This window comes from Ailuropoda melanoleuca, chromosome 15 (genome assembly GCF_002007445.2).
Source record: "Ailuropoda melanoleuca isolate Jingjing chromosome 15, ASM200744v2, whole genome shotgun sequence".
NCBI classification, from domain to species: Eukaryota; Metazoa; Chordata; class Mammalia; order Carnivora; family Ursidae; genus Ailuropoda; species Ailuropoda melanoleuca.
This window is the reverse complement of record NC_048232.1, coordinates 646,101-669,573: the sequence shown is the minus strand read 5'-3', so window position 1 is coordinate 669,573 and position 23,473 is coordinate 646,101. Positions and strand designations below refer to the sequence as shown.

The 23,473-nt window shown below is 45.1% G+C and overlaps 1 protein-coding gene across 5 annotated transcripts in view; it reads left to right on the top strand.

Moving 5' to 3' along the window:
- Nucleotides 1-23,473, top strand: part of LARP4B (La ribonucleoprotein 4B) — a 65,038-nt gene that overhangs the window by 23,575 nt on the left and 17,990 nt on the right. For 4 of the 5 annotated variants that reach the window (XM_034644211.1, XM_034644210.1, XM_034644208.1 and 1 more), the window contains exons 5-10: nucleotides 7,859-7,937; nucleotides 9,413-9,549; nucleotides 15,300-15,403; nucleotides 19,841-19,951; nucleotides 21,362-21,415; nucleotides 21,500-21,709. In XM_034644211.1, coding sequence (XP_034500102.1) covers nucleotides 7,859-7,937; nucleotides 9,413-9,549; nucleotides 15,300-15,403; nucleotides 19,841-19,951; nucleotides 21,362-21,415; nucleotides 21,500-21,709 — 695 coding nt within the window. The remainder of the gene's footprint in view (nucleotides 1-7,858; nucleotides 7,938-9,412; nucleotides 9,550-15,299; nucleotides 15,404-19,840; nucleotides 19,952-21,361; nucleotides 21,416-21,499; nucleotides 21,710-23,473) is intronic. The other variant, XM_034644209.1, reaches the window with a different exon arrangement.

Sequence of the window (23,473 nt, the reverse complement as noted above, 5' to 3'; positions counted from 1 at the left end):
CCGAGCAGGGAGCCTGACGTGGGGCTCAATCCCACGACCCTGGGACTATGACCTGAGCTGAAGACAGATGCTTAACGAGCTGAGCCACCCAGGCACCCCGTCCTCTGTCCTTTTTAAAAATTCTTATTCTTGGTTTCATTTTGGAAAGTTTCTGGTATATCTTCAAGTTCATTAGTCTTCTACAATGTGTAATCTGTTGTTAATTCCATCAAGTATATATATATTTTTTTAAAGATTTTATTTATTTATTTGACAGAGATAGAGACAGCCAGCGAGAGAGGGAACACAAGCAGGCGGAGTGGGAGNGAGCTCACTGATCCTCTGTTGTTGTTGTTTTTTTTTAATATATATATATATATATATATATATATGCTTTTAAAGATTTTATTTATTTATATGACAGAGAGAGAGAGAGAGAGAGTGATAGCACGAGCAGGGGGAGAGGGAGAGGGAAAAGCAGACTCCCCACCGAGCAGGGAGCCTGACGTGGGGCTCAATCCCACGACCCTGGGACTATGACCTGAGCTGAAGACAGATGCTTAACGAGCTGAGCCACCCAGGCACCCCGTCCTCTGTCCTTTTTAAAAATTCTTATTCTTGGTTTCATTTTGGAAAGTTTCTGGTATATCTTCAAGTTCATTAGTCTTCTACAATGTGTAATCTGTTGTTAATTCCATCAAGTATATATATATATTTTTAAAGATTTTTATTTATTTATTTGACAGAGAGACAGCCAGCGAGAGAGGGAACACAGGCAGGGGCAGTGGGAGAAGAAGAAGCAGGCTCCTAGCGGAGGAGCCTGACGTGGGGCTCGATCCCATGACGCCGGGATCACGCCCTGAGCCAAAGCAGACCGCTTAACCGCTGTGCCACCCAGGCGCCCCCCATCAAGTATATTTTTAATATCAGATATTGTAGTTTTCATCTGTAGAAGTCCAATTTGGGTCTTTTCAGTATTTTTCATGTTTCTCCCTAACTTTTGAAGCATGTGGACAATTGCCATTATAATGTCTTGGTCAGTTAGTGTTAACACCTGTGTCGACTGTTCTGGCTAGTTCGCTCTTAGTTAATGGGTCAGTTTTCCTGCTTGACATTCATGGTAATTTTTGGTTAGGTACCTAGTGTTTTTGTTCTTTCTTTAAATAGTTTGATTATTGTTCCAGGTTGCATCTAACTTACTTGGAAACAGTTTGATCCTTTTAAATCTTGTTTTAAGATTTGTTAGGCAGGAGTGGAATGGTGGTTTGTCAGGGGCCGGTTACTTCCCACCCCTGAGGCAAGAGCCCATACTCTGTGCACCTGCGGTATTCTGGTCCAGCTGGTGGGAACAGGCACTGCTTCCAGCCCTGTGTGAGGGAGGAATGCATGCTGCTTCTGGTCCTTTCGGTGATTCTTCCCCACTGCCAGGGATTGCGTCACACCGGTGCTGTGACATGGCTGCCTGCTTGAGAGGCCCTCTGCAGCTCCCTCTCGACCCCCTCCCTGTGCATCCTGTCCTGGCACCCTCTTCTGTGCCTCTTAGTTCAGCATACCCACTGACTTCTTCCTGGCTTCCTGTCCCACTTGCTGAGCCCAGACTTGGGAAAGTTGTATGTCTCATATCTCTTAGGGACCTATGTTCCTACATCTGGAAAACTTGTTTCATATACTCTGTTTTGTTTTTCCATTCAGAAGATATTTATTCAGAACCCACCGTGTGCCCCATTTGCTTGGGATACCTCAGTGAATAGAACTGATGAGAGCCCCTGCTTTACTCGAGCTTACATTTGTTTCGCAGTGACAGACAATTACTAATACACAAAACAAATAAGTTTGTGATAGATAAGGTAAGAGGATGGTAACTACGATAGAAAAGACAAAAGCATAAGGAAACAGTGTAAGGGAAAAGGGGTTAGGTTACAGTTTTTTCTAGCTTTATTGAGGTGTAATCGACAAGTAAAAATTGAGTATGTTTAAGGTAGGTATCCAACATTGATCATTTGATATTACATAGTCACTGTGAAATGACTGTCATAATCAAGCTAATTAACACATCCATTACCTCACAGTGTTTTTGTTTTTCTGGTTTTGGTATGCTGAGAACACTTATGATCTACTTTGTTAGCGAGTTTCAGGTATATAGTACAGTATTGTTAAATATAGTCACTGTGCTGTACCTGAGATCCCCAGAACTTCATTCATCTGATAACTGAAAGTTTGTATCCTGTGGCCAACATCTCCCATTGTCCCCACTTTTCCAGCCATGGGTCTACCCTCTGGTTGTATGGTTTTGACTTTTTAGATTTCCACATACAGGAGAGATCATGTAATTTTTCCCTTTCTCTGTCTGACTTATGTCACTTAGCATAGTGCCTCTGTGCTCACGTTGTCTCAAATGGCAGGATTCCTCCTTTTTTATGGTTAATATCCCAGTGTGTATATACATCACGTCTTCCTTATCCGTTCATCTGTGGACAGCCGCTTAGGTTGTTCCTTTGTCTTGGCTACTGTGAATGGTGCTGCCATGAACACGGGAGCGCGGATAGCTCTTCAAGATCCTGATTATTCCCTTGGGATGTATGCCCACTAGTGGGATTGCTGGGGCGTAGGGTAGCTCTGTTTTTAACTTTTTGAGGAACCTCCATACTGGTTTCCACTGTGGCTGCACCAGTTTGCATTCCTGCCAACAGTTCTTTTTCTTCACATCCTCACAACACTTGTTATCTTGGTTTTTTGATGATAACCATCCTAACAGGTATGAGGTGATATCTCACTGTGGTTTTGATTCGCAATTTTCCTAATGATGCTGAGTGATGTTGAGCACCTTTTCATGTACCTATTAGCCATTTGTAAACCTTCTTTGGAAAAATATCTATTTAGGTCCTTCGCCCAGTTTTTGTTTTGTTTTTTTTTTAAAGATTTTATTTATTTATTAGAGAGCGAGTATGAGCCAGGGGGAGGGGCAAAGGGAGAGGGAGAAGCAGGCTCCCCACTCAGCAGAGAGCCCGATGTGGGACTTGAGCCCAGGGCCCCGAGATCATGACCTGAGCTGAAGGCAGGTTCCTAACCGACTGAGCCACCCAGACGCCCCCTTTGCCCATTTTTAAATCAGGTTTTTGTTTGGTTTTGCTGTTAAGTGTGAATGAATTTCTTTTATGTTTTGGATATAACCCCTTATCAGATAAATACAGATATCGTAAATATTGTCTTCCCATTCCATAGGCTGCCTTTTCCTTGTGCTGATGGCTTCCTTTGCTGTGCAGAAGATTTTAGTTTGATGTAGTCCCACTTGTTTGTTTTTGCTTCTATTGCCCGTGCTTTTGGTGCAGGTCCAAAAAGTCGTTGTCAAGACCAATGCTGAGGAGCTTTTCCCCAACATTTTCTTCTAGGAGTTCTACAGTTTTAGGTCTTATGTGCATCTTTAATCCATTTTGAGTTGATTTTTGTATATGATGTAAGATATAGCTTCAGTTTCATTCTTTTGCATGCGGCGGTCCAATTTTCCCAACACCGTTCATTGAAGACACTTTTCCCCCATTGAGTATTCTTGTCAGCCTTGTTGAAAATCAGTTAACTGTATATGTGTGGGTTTATTTCTGGACTCTGTTCACTGATCTCTGTGTCTGTTTTTATTCTCATACCAACCTGTTTTGATTACTTAGCTTTGTAATATAATTTTGAAGTCAGGGAGCATTTATGCCCCTATTCTTTTCTTGAGATTGCTTTGGCTATTCAGGGTCTTTGTAGGTTCATAAGAATTTTAGGATTGTTTGCTCTGTTTCTGTGAAAAATGCCATTGGAATTTTGGGTTGGATTGCATTGAATCTGTAGAGTGCTCTGGGAGTATGGACATTCTAATGACACCGTTGCAATCCATAAGTATGAACTGTCTTTCCATTTATTTGTGTCTTACTCCGTTTCTTTCATCAGTGTCTGTAGTTCTCAGGGTACAGGTCTTTCACTTCCTTGATTGAACTCATTCATAGGTATTTTGGTCTTTCTCAATCTCTTCTACAGATTGTTGGTGTTTGTGTGCAGACTGGCACATGGTGCCCGTTACTCACATAGACTTACCACTGGTCTTCATTCTTGGTTCTTGTCCCTCTAACTGGCTGATGTCACATGACCTGCCTTTGCATTTGCTGAGTCTTCCGTCTGCACGTTTGACCCTGCTGTGGAAGTGCTGTGTTGAGTTCTCAGGTTTATCCTTGTGTTCTTCAGCTCCAAGGTTTCTGTTTGGTTCTTTTTTGTGGTTTCTGTTTCATTACTAAACGTCTTTTTTTCCTGCATCATTTTCCTGATTTCATTTAGTTGTGTGTGTGTTCTTTTGGATTTCGCAGAGTTTCTTTAAGGTTATTGTTTTTGAATCCTTTGTCAGGCCATTTGTCCGTGTGTGTTTCATTGGAATCAGTTACTAGAGCCTTGTTAGTTTCCATTGGTGGTGTCATATGTGTCTGATTCTTGTAGCTGTGTTGCGATGTCTGTGCATTTGAAGGAGGAAACACCTCTTCCTGTCTTTACAGACTGGATTTGTCAGGCAGGGACGTTCTCCTGTGGGTTTAGGCTGATGGCATTCCCTCTGCATTCGCAGTCGTGATGGGTTGGAGATGGGTCACAGGGGTGCTCCTGGGTCTCTGCGGTAGAGTCAGCGGTTAGCGGGCTTGTTAGTGGGGTATGCATCTCACCTGATCCCTGGGCACTCTGGGGGTGGGCAGAAGTGCTTGTGGATGGTGGTGCAGCTGGGAGGGGTTGAAGCCAAGTCACAGGTGTGCTTCAGGACCTGCCCTCAGCTGAGGTTGGCTGGCCTGTCTCTAGGGGCACTGACTGTAGGCATTTTTCATTGGGACCCTTGGCCAACAGACCTGCTCAGGGACTGGCCGGAGGGTGGCTGGAGCCCACTTCCAGGGCCCGTGCTCTACTTGCAGTCTGACTGGGTATGTCAACTGGACTGCAGCCCAGAGGGGCTGGAGTTGGGTCTTGGGCCATTGTGGGGTCCACAGCCAGGACTGAGGTCTGTGCGCCCGTGACCTGGGGTTTAGGTGGGCGAGGCTCCTTCTTGGCAGATGATGCTGGGGACAGGACCAAGCGAAACAGGGCTGGAGCCGAGTGTTCGGGGCAGAGCCTTTCTGGGTCTGTAGCTGGGGCCTCTCGCAAGTCAGCTGCCTGGATGCAGGGCCTGCCTTCTCAAATGGCTTTGCTTATCTTGGACTGCACCCAGCTTTCAGTCTCCTCCCTGGATACCAGAGCTCCCATAGGGCATTTTTGTCTGAGGATGGATGACAGATTGCTGCTGAGGGGAACATGAGTGGGGACCTCCTATTCTGCCATCTTGCTGGTGGCACTCCCCCTCTGTTTCCAGCTGTTTTGCTGGTTGTTCTCTATCCTGTCTAGAAGCAGATGACCTCATGTTTGTGTCTTAATTGTGAGGACTGGAGCTGTCAGAAAAGTACTTTACACCCTGACACCTGTCTGTCTCACATCCTCTGTCTGTGACCCCTCTACTCCTGTGTTCACAAGGGACCCTTCCTTGGCTGTGTGAGGAGCCTTCCACGTAGTTCTGTCCTCTCTTATGTTATGTGAGACTGCCTTCGACATCCTGTCTTCCCCCTCCAGAACTCCCCAGAAGCATCGTCTGGACTAGCTGCCTCTATGTGCTCGCCTCCCATGCGCCCTCAAGGTGGACTGTTACCCTAGCCTCAACACTAGCACTGCCTTTATCCAGGCCTCCAGTGATGTGCTGCTAGACCTAGTGGGGAACCCATGTCTTTCCTCACCTGACCTTACTGTGGCCTCCGTTTCCGGCTGACCCCATGTCCCGTCTCTCTTTCTTTGTCCTCTCCGTTTTCTGTAGGAGATGGGCACGCCCAGGGGTCAGTCCTAGACCTGGACTCTTCCTGTGTTCTTGGCTCAAGTCCCACTCTTCACCTAGAATAGTCCCAAATACTAGTTTTTCCTTGATTGTTGCATCGGCATCCTGACAAGGCTCTTTGCTTCCCTCTTGTGCCTTCACTGTCCGTCTTCAGCACAGAGCAGAGCAATGTCTTCAGGATGTAAATTGGCTTCCTGTCACATTTAGGTTAGAATTCTCATGTCCTCATTGTAGCCCGCAAGGCCTGCTTAATGTGACACCCACCCTCCCTGCCTCTGTGGCCTCATTTCTCGTGTGCTCCCCTGTGCCCTTGCTGCACCCCTGCTAGAGAATGTGCTTCCCCAGATGCCAGAGAGGCCTGCTGTCTCCTCCATCGGGCTCTGCTCCGTGCCACCTCTGGAGCAGCACCCCTCTGGCTGGCATGTCTGGAGCAGCTCTGGCATGCTCTCCCAGACCTTGTGGTATTCTCCTTCGTGTCTGATTCTACCTGACTGTATGTTGAATGTTTATTTATTCAACTGTGGATTGCCTTCTTTAGGCTGAATAAACAGTGGTGCAAGAGTGCCTGGCATGCAAGAGACAGTAAATGTCTGAAATCTGTGATGGAATGTGAATTTAGAGTGCTCAGGAGAGGCCTTACTGGACAAAGGAATGACATTAGATTGTGTTTCAGGGGCCATTTGCAATTTCCAGCCTCCTCAAGTCCATTGGTTTTATTTCGTTATTTTGGGTTGGTTGGGTGTGGGTTTTTTTGGTTTTTTGTTTTGTTTTGCTTTGTTTTATTGTTTGTTTTTGCTGGTTGGGGTTGGATTTTGTTAAAGCTCTATATAAAACAGGCACAAGCTCTCTGTCCTTACTTGTTAATAAATGCCCTACTTTGTCCTTACTTTTTGATAGTCTTTGACTTCTAAAATTTGTTTCTTCTCAGAAAATTCCACATATAGGATTATGCAGATCTGCATAGAAGTGTATGAAAAACTGTTAGTTCTTGTGTTTCAGTGCCTTTGATATCCTGGCCACCTAAAAAAATAGGGACCTCACCCCAAACTCCAGTATGAAAATCTTGCTTTCACGGTGCTGGGGGTGCCAGGGCCTTACCCTGAGCTCCAGCTCACTGTCTGGTCCCTGACCAGTGCCTTGTGGGACACACGCTGATGTCACCCACAGTGCCATCTGGCATCTTAGGAGAAGTCTCCTCCAGAAGCTGATGCCAGCCTCTGTCTCGTGTTGAAGGTCTGCTTACTTGGTATTCTCCCGTAGGATCTCTGAAGCACAGCACGTCCCACTTGCAGCTTTGACTGCCTGGACATTTAAAAGCAAGTTCATAAGGCTCTAGTGTGGAGACTGCATAGTCCTTATGGCTTGTGTGCCTTTATCTTTCTGGCCTGTATTTATCTTTTTCCTTATTTTTATTCTTTCCTTTATATTTTATTATTGTTTTAGTATCTGTGTTCTTGTAGGCTACCTGAAAGTCCTTTTTGAATTGAGACAAGGTATTAAATAAACTTACACTTTTTGGAGGGGAGGGAACGAAGGACCTCTAAACTTTGCTAATATTATTCCTCAGATTATTTTTGAAACTATTGTTTTTGTTTAGGGGAGAGGGGATTTTAAGTTTTTTGCCTCTGATTTCCTTTTCTTAGTAGGTAAAATAGTGATTTTCTTACTGTCTATGCACAGTGTATATGAATTAATATGTATAGTGAAAACATGAGGGGCGCCTGGGTGGCTCAGTCGTTAAGCGGCTGCCTTCGGCTCAGGGCGTGATCCCGGCGTTATGGGATCGAGCCCCACATCAGGCTCCTCTGCTATGAGCCTGCTTCTTCCTCTCCCACTCCCCCTGCCTGTGTTCCCTCTCTCGCTGGCTGTCTCTCTTTCTGTCAAATAAATAAATAAAATCTTTAAAAACAACAACAACAAAAAAAACCCTTGAGAATCACTGGTGAATCATATGATCTGCTTGGTAAATTTTAAGCCATTTTTCCTGAGTTGATCATTTCTTTTGTGTAGGAGGAAATGAGTCTCAGCCGGAAAGCCAGGAGGACCCCCGGGAAGTACTTAAAAAGACATTGGAATTCTGCTTATCTAGGTAAGGATGCCGGTGGTTTTTCTAGTACCTGCTCAGGGGTTCTGCACTGGCTGTTATGTGCGGATGTGATGCTGTGGAGAAGGGGTAGAGATCTGCTGGTATAGTCATAGGACACGGAGAAGATGGAGTAGCCATAGCCGTTGACTTGGTGGAGAACCGAACCGAGTCATCTAGGCCAGTGCCAGTGTTCCTCACAGGTCTCCACACATCCATCGTGATGGTCATTACCTGGGTTGCTTTTTGAAATTCAGAGTCCAGGCCGCGACCCCCTGCCCTCATCCCACGGAATCAGACTCTGAGGGTGGGGCCTCCGGTCATCAGTCTCACAGAGACATTCTTGAGCACAGTGAAGTTCGAGAACACATTTCCTATCCTAGTTCTCCCAGTATGCCAAACCCTGCAGGAGCAAATTGTGCTGTGTGTGGACTACTCATATTTTTAGTTGTTCCTTTCTCCTGAGTAGTACGTTTTCTGTTGACAGATGGAGTAGAACCTTTAAAGTTCAGAATGGCAGAACCACACATACCGGAAGATGGGATCGGGTTAAATGTAGTTTTCTTTGAGTGAGAAAGTAACTGATGGGCCGTGTGTAAGGTCTCTCTCAGCTATGGCGATTTTCCAAGTGTTTCTCTGGACCTTCCTTCAGACTTTCACAAAGCGTCTGAGGAGGGCCGCTGTAGAGACGGTGGGGCTGCCTGGAAGGGAGAGGTGGGGCAGGGTGGGTGCCCCAGCTTTCCTGCCTGGCCCACACCTCCCCAGTTAGGGCCCCAGCACACAGCCTTAGGGCATGCTCTGTGAGGTGGGAGAGCGGGGTCTGCACGTCGCAAGGGCTCCGCTCTCCCCCCGCGCTACCTGACAGGTGGGGACAGAGCAGCACTGCCCTTCATGGATCTCCGAGACTGTCCTCGGCCTTCACTGGGATCAGTGTGTGTGTGTTGAGATGTTCTGAGCCCATTGTCCTGTTTGTGGAGACTTCATATTAGAAGCATCACCGTAGGCCCAAACCCCAGCAAGTGGCTCCCCTTCCCCTGAGCTGCTGGCGCCTGCCAGACTACCTGCACGACTACTGCTCTGTAATCCTGGCTGCATGTGTTCCCGATGGCACAGCAAGCCCAGCAGGCACTTGCGCACCAGCTTTTCCTGGCCTTCCCATGGCTTTCTTAGCTTTGTGTTCTTTCAGCTGGATTTTCTTACCTAAAAAAACTGTGTTTGTATTTTTAATAAAAACCACTTTTTAGAACAAAGATAAGGGATTACTCACTCATTAATTGTGATTGTAAAAAGCACACTACACTTTTGCTCTCCCTACCTCCCCACATCTTTAAAAATTTTACCTAAGCTCAGAGAGATGACAAGAAACAGATTGGGTGGGAACTCTGACGTAACTCTGAAGCATGGCCATTCCACGCTCGTACCTCTTTGGAAGCGTCCTTTGAAAGAAGGAGTCATTAAAAGCTATTGTCTTCTTTCCGCAGGGAGAACCTTGCTAGTGACATGTACCTTATATCGCAGATGGACAGTGATCAGTATGTGCCAATCACCACGGTAGCTAACCTGGACCATGTCAAGAAGCTCAGTACTGACATGAACTTGATTGTGGAAGTGCTGAGGTGTAAGTAAACGGTGGTCTGGGCCGACGCATACGTGGTCTCGCAGCAGTGTGACCGTTCAGGTCCATAGCCATTCAGTGCTAAGGTACTTGATGACAAGTGTGGTCTTCCTTCACCTCCCTGGCCTCTCTGACTGGCCCTGTGTCTGGTAAGGGGTGTCAATGGGCTCCATATCTCAGACCCCAAATACCCCAGATGACCGAGTGGGCATAAGAAAGGCTGCTGCGGAGATGGGTGACTGCTGTGATGTTGGTGAAAAATACAGGAGATGATGGTATTTGATGGAAAGTACAATTCATTTTCATTAGCATTCTAGCAACAAAAAGGGCTTCTTTAAATTTCAAGTTGCTGCTAAAGTTTTGGTGAAATAGGACTGTTTTTCTTGAAAGGGATATTGTTAGTGAAGTTGTTTCTTGGACATTTGGCAACATCAGAGGGAGGTTTAAACATTACATCAGAGACCTGCAGGGATTCGTGGACTATGGGCCTTGAAGCTGTGGTTTGCTGATTGAGGCATCTACAACCTAACTACTGTGTCGTGTGTTTTTGAGGACACCCATCTGACTGAGGTTATAACTGAGGTCCAGGGAGCTGTGCTGCGTGTGCGTGTGGTGCACAGCTGTGTCGGTGTGGGCCTCGATGTACGTCTGGAGAACCACCACTGCCCGGAGTTTTCTGAGAGCCTTTGTACTGCTTCCACCCTTCCCTGCCGCCCGGGATGGCTTCACTGGGGATGAGTTAAATTCAGTGTACAATATATTGTATATCTTTTCAAATGGAATTGTTTTTAATTGTAAAAAGTCACTTTCTGTAATAGGACTGCAAGTACCAGATGAATTATTGCTGTACTCTCCCTTCTCAGGGCTGCTCTGAGTCCTTCACAAAGAACGCAGCGTACATTATGTTCCCCCTGCCCCAAATTTTCTAAATGAGGGGATATCCTTCATGCCAGAATTAAAACCCCATTTCCCCGTGTCACCGCTCTGACTTTCCGTCACTGACGCTTAAGCAGCAGTGTTTCCATACTCTCCCTGGCATGGCTGACAGGTAGTGATGATTTTTTCTTGTGTGCATTCGACCTCATAGAAGAACAGGTGACATCTTATCTTAAAACTTTGTTGGATTTCTCTTCGCAAATAAAAGTTCTCTACTTTCTGTTCCTAGGCAGACTTTTGTAAGGTCATTGAATTATTGGAGCAGATAGTGAAGAAACAAGCAGACATAATCTGTGAAGTTTGAATTCTGAAAATTAAAACCACTGTTTTCCAAGATAGCTTTATGCTTTGCAGCATTGCTTTGTTTTTGACACTCCATTTAGAACCAAAATCTGTTTGATGGATTGGTTGAGTTTGGTTCTGTGTGACCCACTTATAAAAGCCAGTGGCTTTCCTAACCTCAAAACACTTTCTCAGTTAACATTCTTTGGTTATTATTAGGAGTCCCAGATGTAGTTATTTCTTTTAGGCATTCCTTGGAAACTTAGCTGCCCCGTGGGCGATTTCTCAGCTGACACTTGCTGGCTAGGAGTCATTCCTGCAGGGCACGAGGCTGTTGAATTGCCCTGTGTGGTTGCTGCAGGGAGCCATTTCTCTCCATGGACCGACAGTCCTGCCCCCTCCCCACCCTTCTGCCATCCCTGCCACTACTGTGTCGGTGGGGGGTCTGGAGTTGTAGTGGTTCCTCCTGTCCATCTGCCTTCAGCTCTTGAGTGTCTGATTGCTTCTTTTCACTCCAGTTTTAGAGAGAAATATATGTACATATGTAATAGCCTAATGAATAGCGTGGTTAGCGTATTAGTTGTAGTTCTGGAGAGGGTGACATAAATAAGCCTCTGTGAGCAGAGATCTGTTTAAATCTTACCCCATGCCCCGAATGCCTAACACATAATGTTAGATACACAGTAGACACTTCATATCATTTTATTTTAATTTGAATATTCCCTAGTACATCACCAAAACTCTGGTGTTGATTGAATTGCATAAATTATGTTTTTGTCTCATAATACACACGGTACATAGTGCATTGTACAGAATGATTCAAATGCTTTGTTTTTACACTTGATAGGGTTGAAATTGCTAATTTAAGAATAGACTCAGATATTTGTCACCAGAGTATGAATAAATACATTGTGATAGAGCCTCACAGTGAATATTAGAACAATTAAAGTGAAGTAGGCTACATTTTCAATAAGACTGCATTTTAAAATCGCAGTGCTGAATATAAAAGCCTGTTTCACGTATGTACAAGATGGTAACGTCTTTGTAGAGTTTAGGTATGAGTAAAATAGATAGAAGTCTGCTCTTCGTGGGTTCAGAGGTCCAGGGGTATGAGTATAAAGACCTGAGGGGGACAGACCCTCCTGATTGAAGGTGAACGTTATTGGGGGCACACAAACTGGGGACAAATCTGGGGGATGAGAGGCATGGGGAGTTTCGCCAGTCCCTGTTCATTGTTTTGTTTTTACAGCTTTCTGGAGGTAGAATTTACACACCTTAAATTTACACATGGTTTACGTGTACATTTGTTAACTTACGACATCTTTATACACCCGCAGAACGACCATAATGAAGTTAGTGAGCATACTGTCACCCCCGAATGTTTCCTCCTGCTTCAGGCAACCACTTACCTGCTTTTGGTCACTGTACCTTAGTGTGCATTTTCTGAAAATTTTATGTAAATGGAATCAGTCATGCCTTAGCCTTTGGGGGGAGGGTCTGGTTTCTTACCCTCAGCATAATTATTGTTGAGTGTATCAGTAGCTTATAGCCTTGTATTTCTGAGTCCTGTTCCGTCCAGTAGCTAGAGCACATTTGGTTTGCTCACCCCCCAGTTGATAGACTTGGTTATCGCTAGGTTTTCAGAACTACAGATAAAGTGTCATGAGCGTTGGCCTGAAAGTCTCAGTGTGCACAGAGGCTTGTGTTTCTCTGGGTCGGTAGCTGGGATGGTGTGGGAGGTGTGTTAACTTGTGAAATTGCCTGCCTGTCTCCAGAGTGGGCGTTCCCCTGCCATGATGCGGTCCCATTGCTCCACACCCTTGCCAGCACGCACCGTGCATGGGGATTTTACTTGCAGATTCTCTAATTTTATCTTACTGCCGTTTTAATTTCTGTTTCCCTAATACCTGGTGACATCGAACAATCTTTTCATGTGCTTGTTTGCTCTCCTTTTATCTTTGCTGAAATGTCTGTTCACATGCCCCCCCACCTTTTTATTAGTTTTCTTAACAATTGAGGTTGGGGGGGGTGTAATTTGAGATCTATATTATTTATGTCTTGGATATAAGCTATTATCAGGTATGTGATTTGCAAATACATTCTCCTGGTCTCTAGCTTCTCTTTTTTATTCTGCTAGTGATAGTGTCTTTTGAACAGCACAGTTTTGAATTTTTTGAATAGTCCAATTTATGTTTTTCTTTTATGGATCTTGCTTTTGGTGTTGTATCTAAGAAATCTGTGCTTAATCCAAAGTCATGGAGGTTTTCTCCCAGAAGTGTTAACAGTTTTAGGGTTTACGTTTTTAGCTCTGTGGTCCATTTTAAGCTAAACTTTGTATGTGGTTTGAGGTATGGATCTAAGTTCTCTGCCCCCTCACGTGTGGGTATGCAACTGCTCCAGCACTGTTAGCTGGAAAGACTCTCCCTTCTCCACTAAGTTGGATTTGGTGCTGTTGTCGGGATCATCTGTCCCCACACTGTGCGTTTATCTCTTGGCCTTGTGTCCTTGATCTGTCTCTGTTTCAACACATGCACTGCAGTGTCTTGATCCCTCTGGCTTTGTAAGAAGCCCTAACTAAAGTAGGTGCAGAGTCGCCAGCTTTGTTTTGGCTCTTCTAAGTGCTTTGCATTTCCATATGAATTTTGGAATCGATGTTTTCAGTTTTTCAAAAACATTTTTATTGGGATTGCATTGAATCTATAAATCAATGTGGGGAGAATTGACATCGTAACAATAGTGAGTTTTCCATTCCGTGAACATGGTATCTCTTCATTTATTTACATCTTTTATAATTTTCTCTTGGTAATGTTCTGCAGTTTTGAATGTACAGGTTGTCTGTATCTTAACAGATTTAGAACTATTTCCTGTTTTTGACACAATTTTAAATCATGTTTTTATTTCAATTTTTCATCAGTGCTAGTATGTAGAAATACAGTTTATTTTTGTATGTTGATCTTGTGTACTAAAACTTTGTTAAACCCCTCAATTCTAGTTTTTCGGGAAATTTTTTCAGATTTTCTACATAGAGATAAGCTTGTTGCCTATGAATGGCAAGTTTTACCTCTTTATACCCGGTCTGGGTGCGTTCTGTTTGTTTCTTACATTATCGCCCTGGCTTGATGTGCTAGTGTAGTGTTGACGAGAAGTGGAGAGAGTTGGTGTTTTTGCTTTGTCCTGTCTTTAGTATGACACTAGATGCTGACTTTTCCTAAGTGAGGTTGTTTCCCTTCCATTCCTAAGTTGCCGAGAATTTTTTTTCAGGAATGTTGGATTTTGCCAAATACTTTGTCTGCATCTATGAGGTAATTGTATGTTTTTTTTTTTTTTGGTTTGTTTTTTAGTCCATTAATGTGGTGAATTACATTGCCTAATTTCCGATTGGTAAACCAGTCTTTCATTCCTGAGATAAACCCCAGTTGTCATGATTTATTACCATTTTTATATATTGTGGGATTCAGTTCAGCAAAATTTGGTGAGAATTTTTGATCTATGTTCACAGGGGATATTGGTCTGTGGTTTTCTTGCTTTGTGTTGTCTTTGTTTAGTTTGGATATCAGAGAGCTGCTGGCTTCATAGGTGGAATTGGACTGTGTTCTCTTAAAGTATTTTGGAAGAGGTTGTGCTGTAGAATTGTTTTATTTTTTTCTTAAGTGTTTGATAGGATTCTTCAAGGACACCACGTGGGCCTTAAGAATTTTCTCTCAGATCCAGGTCTGTGTTGGTGACGGTCGTCTCAGAGTGAGTTTTGGTAGCGTGGAGCTTTAAGGATGTTTCTATTTCATGTAAGTTCTCTAACTTATGTTTATTGGCAGGAACTTTTTCATAATATTTTCCTTCGGGTCCTTTTAATATTAGTAGACCCTGTATTTGTGAAGTCAGTCTTCGTTCCTGATGTTGGTAACATGTCTTCGTGGGGATGGACAGCTCTGAGCCCTGGTTGTGGTCGTGGTGTGTTGTGACTGGAATCTGCACATGCTACCAAAACAGAACATCACAAAACGGAGTGTATGTAAAAACTCGTGCGGTCTGAATCCGGCCCGTCCCTGTGTTAGCACTATTGCCCCAACACCACCCTCCTTGTGTTGACCATGGGCTGCAGTTGTGGAGGATGTCGTCACTTGGAAAAGCTGTGTGGGACGCATGTGGCACCTTGTGAGTTTAAAATAAAAAGTCATCATAGGACGGAAAATGATTTTACGTTAGGGCCTTGTAGAGGAAGCCAGTAACTCTGAGTTGTGATCTACATGTCGTTTGGGCTGTTGAGAATCCTTGTGTCATGGTGTTAAATTTATTCTAGCTCTTAAAAGACTTTCTAAATTCCCGTGCTCCTTAGTTTTGAGAAATTTCACCTGCAGGTTGGGTGTGAAACCTGATGGTTTGTGTTAAGGTACCCCACTGAATACAGGTGTCTTCATTGTGCTTAGGAAATGTAATGCAGCACATCACACTGGAGTGTCTGTATTATGTCATAACTAGAATGCAGGTGATTTGTTGTAATATTTGTATTTTACCATTCATTTTTCTTCTCTTTGTAGCTTTACCTTTAGTCCAAGTGGATGAGAAGGGAGAAAAAGTAAGGCCAAATCAGAGTCGTTGCATTGTGATCCTGCGTGAAATACCTGAGTCCACTCCTGTAGAAGTAAGTCTCCTCTGAAGGGCGCCCGGACGTTTTTTGTGGGTTTTTGTTTGTTTTATTTGTTTACTTCTGTGTATTTTTAGAGGGTATATTGTAAAGAATACACACAGTAACGCTTTTTTTCCCAGGATTTAAACACTGTTAGTTACAGTGTGATTCATTTGTAAGAGTGGTACTCAAACTTTTTGGTCTCAGAACTCCATTATATACTTCACATTAAAAAATACCGAAGAGGCTGGGATGCCTGGGTGGCTCAGTCGCTGAAGCTTCTGCCTTCGGCTCAGGTCAAGATCTCGGGGTTCTGGGATCTAGTCTCACGTTGGGCTCCATGTTCCTTGGGGAGTCTGTTTCCTCCTCTGCCTTTGCCCCGCGCCCCCCGGTCCCGTGCGCTCGCTTCCTCGCTCTCTCAAGTAAATAACTAAAATCTTAAAAAAAATACTGAAGAGTTTATAGTAACTTCAATATTTAGAAGTTAAAGATGACCAAAGGTTAAATATTCATTTAAAAATAACAAACCCGGGGCGCCTGGGTGGCACAGCGGTTAGGCGTCTGCCTTCGGCTCAGGGCGTGATCCTAGCGTTATGGGATCGAGCCCCGCATCGGGCCTCCACTGTGAGCCTGCTTCTTCCTCTCCCACTCCCCCTGCTTGTGTTCCCTCTCTCGCTGGCTGTCTCTATCTCTGTCAAATAAAAAATAAAAAATAAAAAAATCTTAAAAAAAAAAATCTTNAAAAAAATCTTAAAAAAAAAAAATCTTTAAAAATAACAAACCCACAAGTTAAGATAAAGAACATATTTTTATGTTAAATAAAAAAATCTTAAAAAAAAAAATCTTTAAAAATAACAAACCCACAAGTTAAGATAAAGAACATATTTTTATGTTAAATAAAATTTTTTTTTAAGTATTAGTTTGTATATTATAGAGAGGGCAAGCGCAAGCTGGTAGGGGAGGGGAGAAGCAGAGTGAGAGGCACAAGCCAACTCCCACGCTGAGCGCAGAGCTCAACACCAGGCTAAATCTCATGACCCGAAGACCATGACCTGAGCTGAAGTCAAGAGTCAGACGCTCAACCTTCTGAGGCACCCAGGCACCCCTGTGTTGAATGACTTTTCAAAACAAGTATCTCCATGACAGGAGAGGTGTACTGTGAAGACTTCAGGGAACACGGCCTAGCTGGTGTCTGATCTGGCTGCCCTGCCAGCATCAGTGCAAAAGCTGGCACAGTGCAAGGCGGGGACGTGGTTTTCGTGTAGATGGGGTCTGCAGATCCTAATTTAAAAAGTACCAACATGGGGCGCCTGGGTGGCTGAGTCGGTGAAGCATCTGCCTTCAGCTCAGGTCATGGTCCCAGGGTCCTGGGATCGAGTCCCACATCGGGCTCCCTGCTCAGTGGGGAGTCTGCTTCTCCCTCTCCGTATGCCTGCCACTCCCCCTGCTTGTGCTCACTCTCTTGCTGTCTCTCTCTCTGTCAAATAAATAAATAAAATCTTTAAAAGAAAAAAAAAAAGAACCGTCTCTGTAGAGGAAATCGGTCAGTGTTCGTGCGGGTGGATGAAGGACACTTCTTGGTGTAGGTGAGGGTTCTGACAAACCTGAGAGAAGGAATTAGACCCTTCGTGAGTACGGCATTGTTCTTCCAAGTTTTACTTTCTGTTCAGCTGAGGCTGTTTTTACTAGTTCTGTATTATATGTGAAGAAAAATTAGGAATGAATTTTTTTGTCCTTTTTTTAAGGTTCTAAATATGAAATAACATCTTATTTCTTTCTACCAAACTGGATGTCTTTATTAACTCACAATAATATTTAACACATAGGTCCTTTGAGGTACTTGTAAGGACTATAACCGAGAAGAATTTTCTACTTTTAGCTTCAGACATTGATCTTGGTATATTTATATTATTCCAAACAGCACATCCTGTGTCTGTTGTCAAACTTGAACCATGGAAGTTTTTTAGTTTTTTAGTAAAGTAAGAGTTGAAGCAGAAAAGAAGGAGGGAAAGTGGTCCAACCTGAATGAGAGGACAGGAAGCTTGTGGAGCACTGACCACACGGAGCCCCTCTGCCCGGGTTGGTGCCACCTGCCCCGGGGGCTTCAGAGCACTCTTCCTGTTTAAATGTAGCCACGTGCTTGTCAGTGGTTGGAAATTCTTTAATTGTAGTTCATCTGGTTGATTAATAGTCTTTCATGAAATGGCCCCAGTTCCCTGGTAATATTGTGCTCTGGATTTGACTGTGGTGTCAGTGGCGCCGCCCCAGTCCTGTTAGCCGTGGCACATCGTCTGTGCTTTAACACATTGGTGGCTTCATACTTTGAGCGGACTTTTTGTGGGCTGCCTAGAGTTGGGTCATGCTTTTCTGAGCCAGTCTGAAGATCTCTGCCTTCTAAGTGGGGAGTTTGGACCGTTCACATGTAAGTGATCAATAATGCGATTGGGCTTAACTTTGCCACCTTGCTGCTTGTTTTCTTTTTGTCTATACTGTTCCTCATTTTCCTTTCTTTCCATGCCTCCCTTCCTATTTGGGTTAAATTCATTATTTTTGTCTCCTTTTTTGGCTTACTAGATATAACTCTTTGTTTTGCCTTAGTGGCTGCCTTTAGGGTTTGTAGTGACATCTTCAGCTGGTCCTCATCTGCCTGTAGTTAATAGCACCCCACTGTTCCCCCTTGTGAGACATCGCTCCACTTCCCACGCCCGGCTGGTGCACTGTGCAGTCCTAAACCACACAGTATTTTGTTGTTACGTTTGCTTCAAACAAGTTAGTTTGCTTTTCAAGAGATTAAAAGTAAGAAAAATGTGTTTCCTATTTATCCAGCGTTTACCATTTACAGTGCTTTTCATGCCCATGTCTAGGTCTACACTTCCTTCTGGCCTCCTTTCTGCCTGTTTTGTCCTTTATTGTGGTGCCGCTCTCCTGGCAGGGAGGTTTTTCAGCTTTTGTGTGTTTGAGAAATTCTTTTTTCTTTTCTTTATTTATTCTTATTGTTTCTTTTTGAGAAAATGTTTATTTTTGCCTTCATTTATGGAAGATATTTTCTCTGGGCGTAGAACTCAGGATTACAGGCTTGTGTCCCCTTCCTGTATCTAAGACGCTGTGTTCTGGTGTGCGTTGTTTCTGAGGCTGGGTCTGTCGTTCTTGTCTCTGTGCCTCTGCATGTCGGCACTGCTCCCTTTTTCTCAGTGCTTTGAAGATTTTAAGCAATTTGATGGTGATGGATCTTGATGTAGCTTGCGAGTCTCTTGAATGAGGTTTCCTGAGGTGTTATTTCTTCACATGCTTTTTTCTCTGCTCCCTTCTTTTCAAAGTTCCTAACTAACTGCTAACCCTACATAGTGCATTTTTCATTCTAGAGGTTCTTTTTGGGTCTTTGTTTCTTCCCTCTTCTGTGTCTCTCTTTAACATGCTTAGGCTTTGCCTTTTTGAATATAGAGTACATATCTAAGAACTATTTTAATGTTCTTGCCTTTTTATTCTATGATCTGTATCATTTCTGGGTTTAATTTGGTTGATTTTTTTTTTTTCCTCCTTCAGGTCCTATTTTTCTGTTTCTTTGTGTGCCCGGTAAATTTTGAATGGATGCCAGGCATTTTGGATTTTACTGTATTGGCTATTAAATGTTTTTGTATTGTTTCCTGGAACTGTGTTGGGCTTTGAGGTTCAGTTTGACCCTTTAGGAGTATTGTCAGGTGGAAGCAGGGCCACATGACTCCAGGGCCTGTTCTTGGCCACGCCAGAGCAGTGCCCTTCTGCATGCTGTGCCTGAACTCCTGTGCGTTGGGAGTGTTTCCCCCTCTGCCTGGTGGGGGCAGACACAGCCCTGTCCCTGTGAGTGCTGCTGCTGTTCCCTCTAATCATTGCAAGGGGCTCTCGATGCACGCTGAGCCCTGGGAGACCCCGTGAGAGCCCTGCATGTGTGGGGCCGGGTCATGCTCACCTCCCTGGCACTGGGCTGTCGGGCCTCCATGGGCACCCCAGGCTCACCTGTCCTGCATGGTGTGAGCTCTGCTGTCTAAAGCTATTCTTTCATATGTTTTTGTTTGTTTTGAATCGTTTTCATGGGAAGGTAATCTGGTCCGTCTTGGCCAAAAACAAAAGTTCAGCTAATGTTTAAATTTCTCGCATTACCACCCGTGCTCTCCACTTGTGTAGTTATCAGCTTCCTGGTACAGTGAAACGATAATTTCACACTACTGTAGCGTCATGGTACCTTGGTGTGCGAAGAAAAGCTGTCAGTAAGGTGTGGACTTAATTTTCTGTGGCAGTGGGTTCCTGCTTCTGGAAACCAGGCTCAGCTCCTCCGCTCTTCTGAAAGAGGCTTATTACGTGTCCGCATGTTGGACTCTGTCTAAGGATCCGTCCGTGAGCGTGCGTGTCGTCTCCACTAGGTGAGGACGCGTGTGGCGCCGTCGAGGACTGACCCCTCCCCCTCTGTCTCCGCAGGACGTAGAAGCGCTGGTTAAAGGAGACGATTTACCCAAGTTCGTAAGCTGTGAGTTCGCCTACAACGATAACTGGTTCATTACGTTTGAAACTGAAGCTGACGCACAGCAGGTAAGCTGCCCCCCCCCCCGGAGCCCAGCGTCACCCGTACATGACACGTAGTACGTGGGGTACTCAGTGGGGGCCCTCGGTTTGATTATAAAGTGCAGAGGAAATCAGGTGGTAGAAACTGAAATAGGTATGTTTGTGAAGACAGTGTTTGTAGCAGTAAAGCAAATGACGTTATTTCCTAAGGACATGGAAGACAAGCGGCCCTTGAAAATGAGTTCTGTTCTTTCATCTGGGCAGAGAAAAGTTTTAATATCTGGAAAGTGTTCTGGGAAATTTGAACATAATTTTAAGTTTCACGAAGCATCATTGTGTATTGTAAGATAGTTGAAAAGGCCCTGGGGAAGCTCTGTGAGGACATGTAAGGAGTGAAGGTGGTCTCCCCGGCCTAAAGGAGGAATCTTACTTGGGGGAAACATGAACATCTTCAGGGAATGCCAGTACAGTTGACCCCTGAACGACAGGGGAGTTAGGGATGCTGACCCCTACAGTGAGGAAGCCACGTAGAACTATGGACTCCCCAGGTCGGAACTACTTATCTTCTGCTGTTGACCTACTTGAAGCCTTGCTGATAACCTCAACAGTCAACACACGTGTTGTATGTTATTTGTATTGTATACTGTGTTCTCACGATAAAGTAAGCTAGAGAAAATACTGTGAAGGAAATCCTAAGGAGGAGAAAATACATTCATAGTACTGTCCTGTGTTTATCGAAAGAAGTCCGCATATAAGTGGACCCTTGCAGTTGAAGCCCATGTCATTCAAGGGTCAGCTGTACGGTATTAAGTGGTAAGTGACGTGGATGCTGCCAAGTTCAGAAGAGGGAAACAGACATCTGAATGACAGGGTTGAATGGGTTGGAGGGAAAGGGCATAGGAGGAGCCAGGCAGTTGGAGACGAGGGTAGTCCTTTCAGCGGAGGGTGTGCAAGCCCTCCTCACCAGGACCGAGGGGCGGTGGGCCGAGGTCAGAGCCCTCCAAGTTGAGGAGGCCACATGGAGAAGAATAAGGAGCTACATAAATACTGCAGTCTGTTGCCTTTCTTGAACTGTGTGATTCCATTTTCACGTTGGGGTTAGTATTAGGGGCTTGGTGTCCATTATCTTCCCCAGGTCAGGATCCTTACCCTGTGCTTGTGGGAGGCTTTTGTGGTACCTACTAATACTAATGGAACTGTATGCAAATGTCGTTCATGAGATTTTTTTCTAGAGGCTCCCTAGCTCCTAGAGGGAGCTAAATTCTCCGTAAAAGATTTTAAGGAATCTGTGATGCAAAGTAGCTTTAGAAACACTGTTCTAGGTCCTGTCTGTCATATTTTAACCATACCATTCCTTAGTCGAGGTATTGAGTTAATTCTCAGTTCATCTTACTTATAAGATTAACACAGTGGCGTTTTGGGTGATTTTGCCCTCAGGCTTACAAGTATCTGCGAGAAGAAGTCAAAACTTTTCAAGGAAAACCAATTAAGGTAAGGAAGACCATTGGTTATGTTTTATTTACTTGCAAATCAGTTTTTGAGTATTCTGATAGAAATTTCTGTATTCCCAAATAGGCACGGATAAAAGCAAAGGCAATAGCTATAAACACATTTTTGCCAAAGAATGGATTTAGACCTCTGGACATGAGCCTTTACGCGCAGCAGCGCTACACAGCCTCCTTTTACTTACCTCCAGTCTACAGCCCCCAGCAGCAGTTCCCCCTGTACAGCCTGATTGCCCCCCAGACATGGTCGGCAACACACAGCTATCTCGATCCACCCCTGGTGAGTCCTGTCGTCACTTGGAGCTTATGCAGCAGGAAGTTGTGGGCACTGCACTAGGTGCTTGGAAGGATAGAGATGTTGTTCTAGTGGGGGAACCAGGTACATAGACAGTTTGCCATGGTACAGCAGACCTTCAAGATCTATAGTGGATTTAAATTTAATTGGGAGATCAGTATGCAGCTGTGTACATTTAAAAAAACCTTTGTAGGCTGTAATTTTGATCCTTGGCCCCGTCCACCTGCCCTCCTGTATAGCAGGACCTTCCTACGCTGTGTAATCCCCAGTAAAACACAAAATGTGGTCCGAGCCCCGGGATACCTGGGTTACTCCTTGGCACAGGGGGGTTGCAAGGCGAGATGTTTTTAAGGAGACAGAGGTGTTTTAATGAAATTGAAGACAAGTAGAAGACCTACAGGCTTTTTGCTCACACCAGCCCTAGAGCTGACTGGTCTGTGTAGTGGATGTAGTCGCTCCCCAACACAGTTGTGCTGCCAGGGAGTTCAGAGAGGTCAGCGAGGTCAGGTGGACCCTGCCTGGGCACTGGCACGAGCTTGGTGGGGTGTGGGATGTGGGGTGTGAGAATCAGGACTTGTCTGATGAGCCCCACCTTTGGCCTCCCAACTGAGACAGTGGGGATGGACTGATGGACAGGTGTGCCTGAGGTTGCCGGGCAGCTGTAGCTGGAACCAGAGAGAGGGAAGGCGGAGTGTGTGGAAGGTCGTGGTCAGAAAGCAGGAGTCGAGTTATGACTGAGGATATGTCTGTGGACCGACCCAACGGCCAGTTGTGTGGTGCTCGGGTCAGGTGGGGGATGTGGGAGCTGCCTGCGAGCCAGGCCCTGCTGGGGACGTCATCTGGGGTTCCAGTTACCACTCATGGCAGAAAAAGGGTGTTGACCGAAGAGGGTGAGCGGGAGAGAAGAGTGTCGCCTCAGCTAGGGGTGGTTGGTGCCTGTTCATACCGAAACGTAAGGACGTGTCCATGGAAGAATGCAGCCCGGAAAAGACAATGATGTCAGTCAGACAGGCAATAATTGAAGAAACTTAAAATGAGGGGGCTATCAGGTGCTACGTCCTCTTCTGTTGAGCGTATCCGAAGGGGTGGAAGGCAGGGGGCTGCAGGACTGGGCATCCTGTGCCGAGGCACTGGGCGGGGGGTGGCGTCGTGGGTAGCTCTGAGCTGACCCAGGGGCTGAGGCGGGGAGCTGGGAGACAAAGCTGGACGGCTTCTTAAATGTGCCCTGAGGCGTGTGGACTCGGCCCATGGCTTAGGGGGCGTGAGAAGGGCAGACGGGGAAGAGTCAGGAGAGGTCCTCTCGGGCACTGGCAGAGCCCCGGGGTCCAGAACCACCGCAGTGGGGCAGTTAGCAGACAGGTGCTGGCATTCGGAGGTGCTTCCGCTCTCCAGAGGGAATGCTAATAGTGCACTACTTTTTGGAAACCTTTGCGACCTTCTGTAAAAGTGTGCCAACAGCCATGTAGCTGATCCATGATGAGAGAACCTTCAAGGGAGATAGAGTCAAACTCCTGTGTTGGAGAATTTCTCCCAAGGAGGCTAACCGCCATGCTTGTTCTGTTTAGTTCCTCTTGAGTGAAGTCGCTTCTCCAGTTTCTCTGGTCGCACCCGTATCCGTGCCGGAGCAGGGCCGTTGGCACCTGGGTCAGTTGCCTGGCCATTTAGGAGGGACAGCACCTGTGACTTCTCAGCAAGTCGCGTTACATTATTGGGTTAGGAACTTACTTATTGTTTACACTTTTTTTTTTT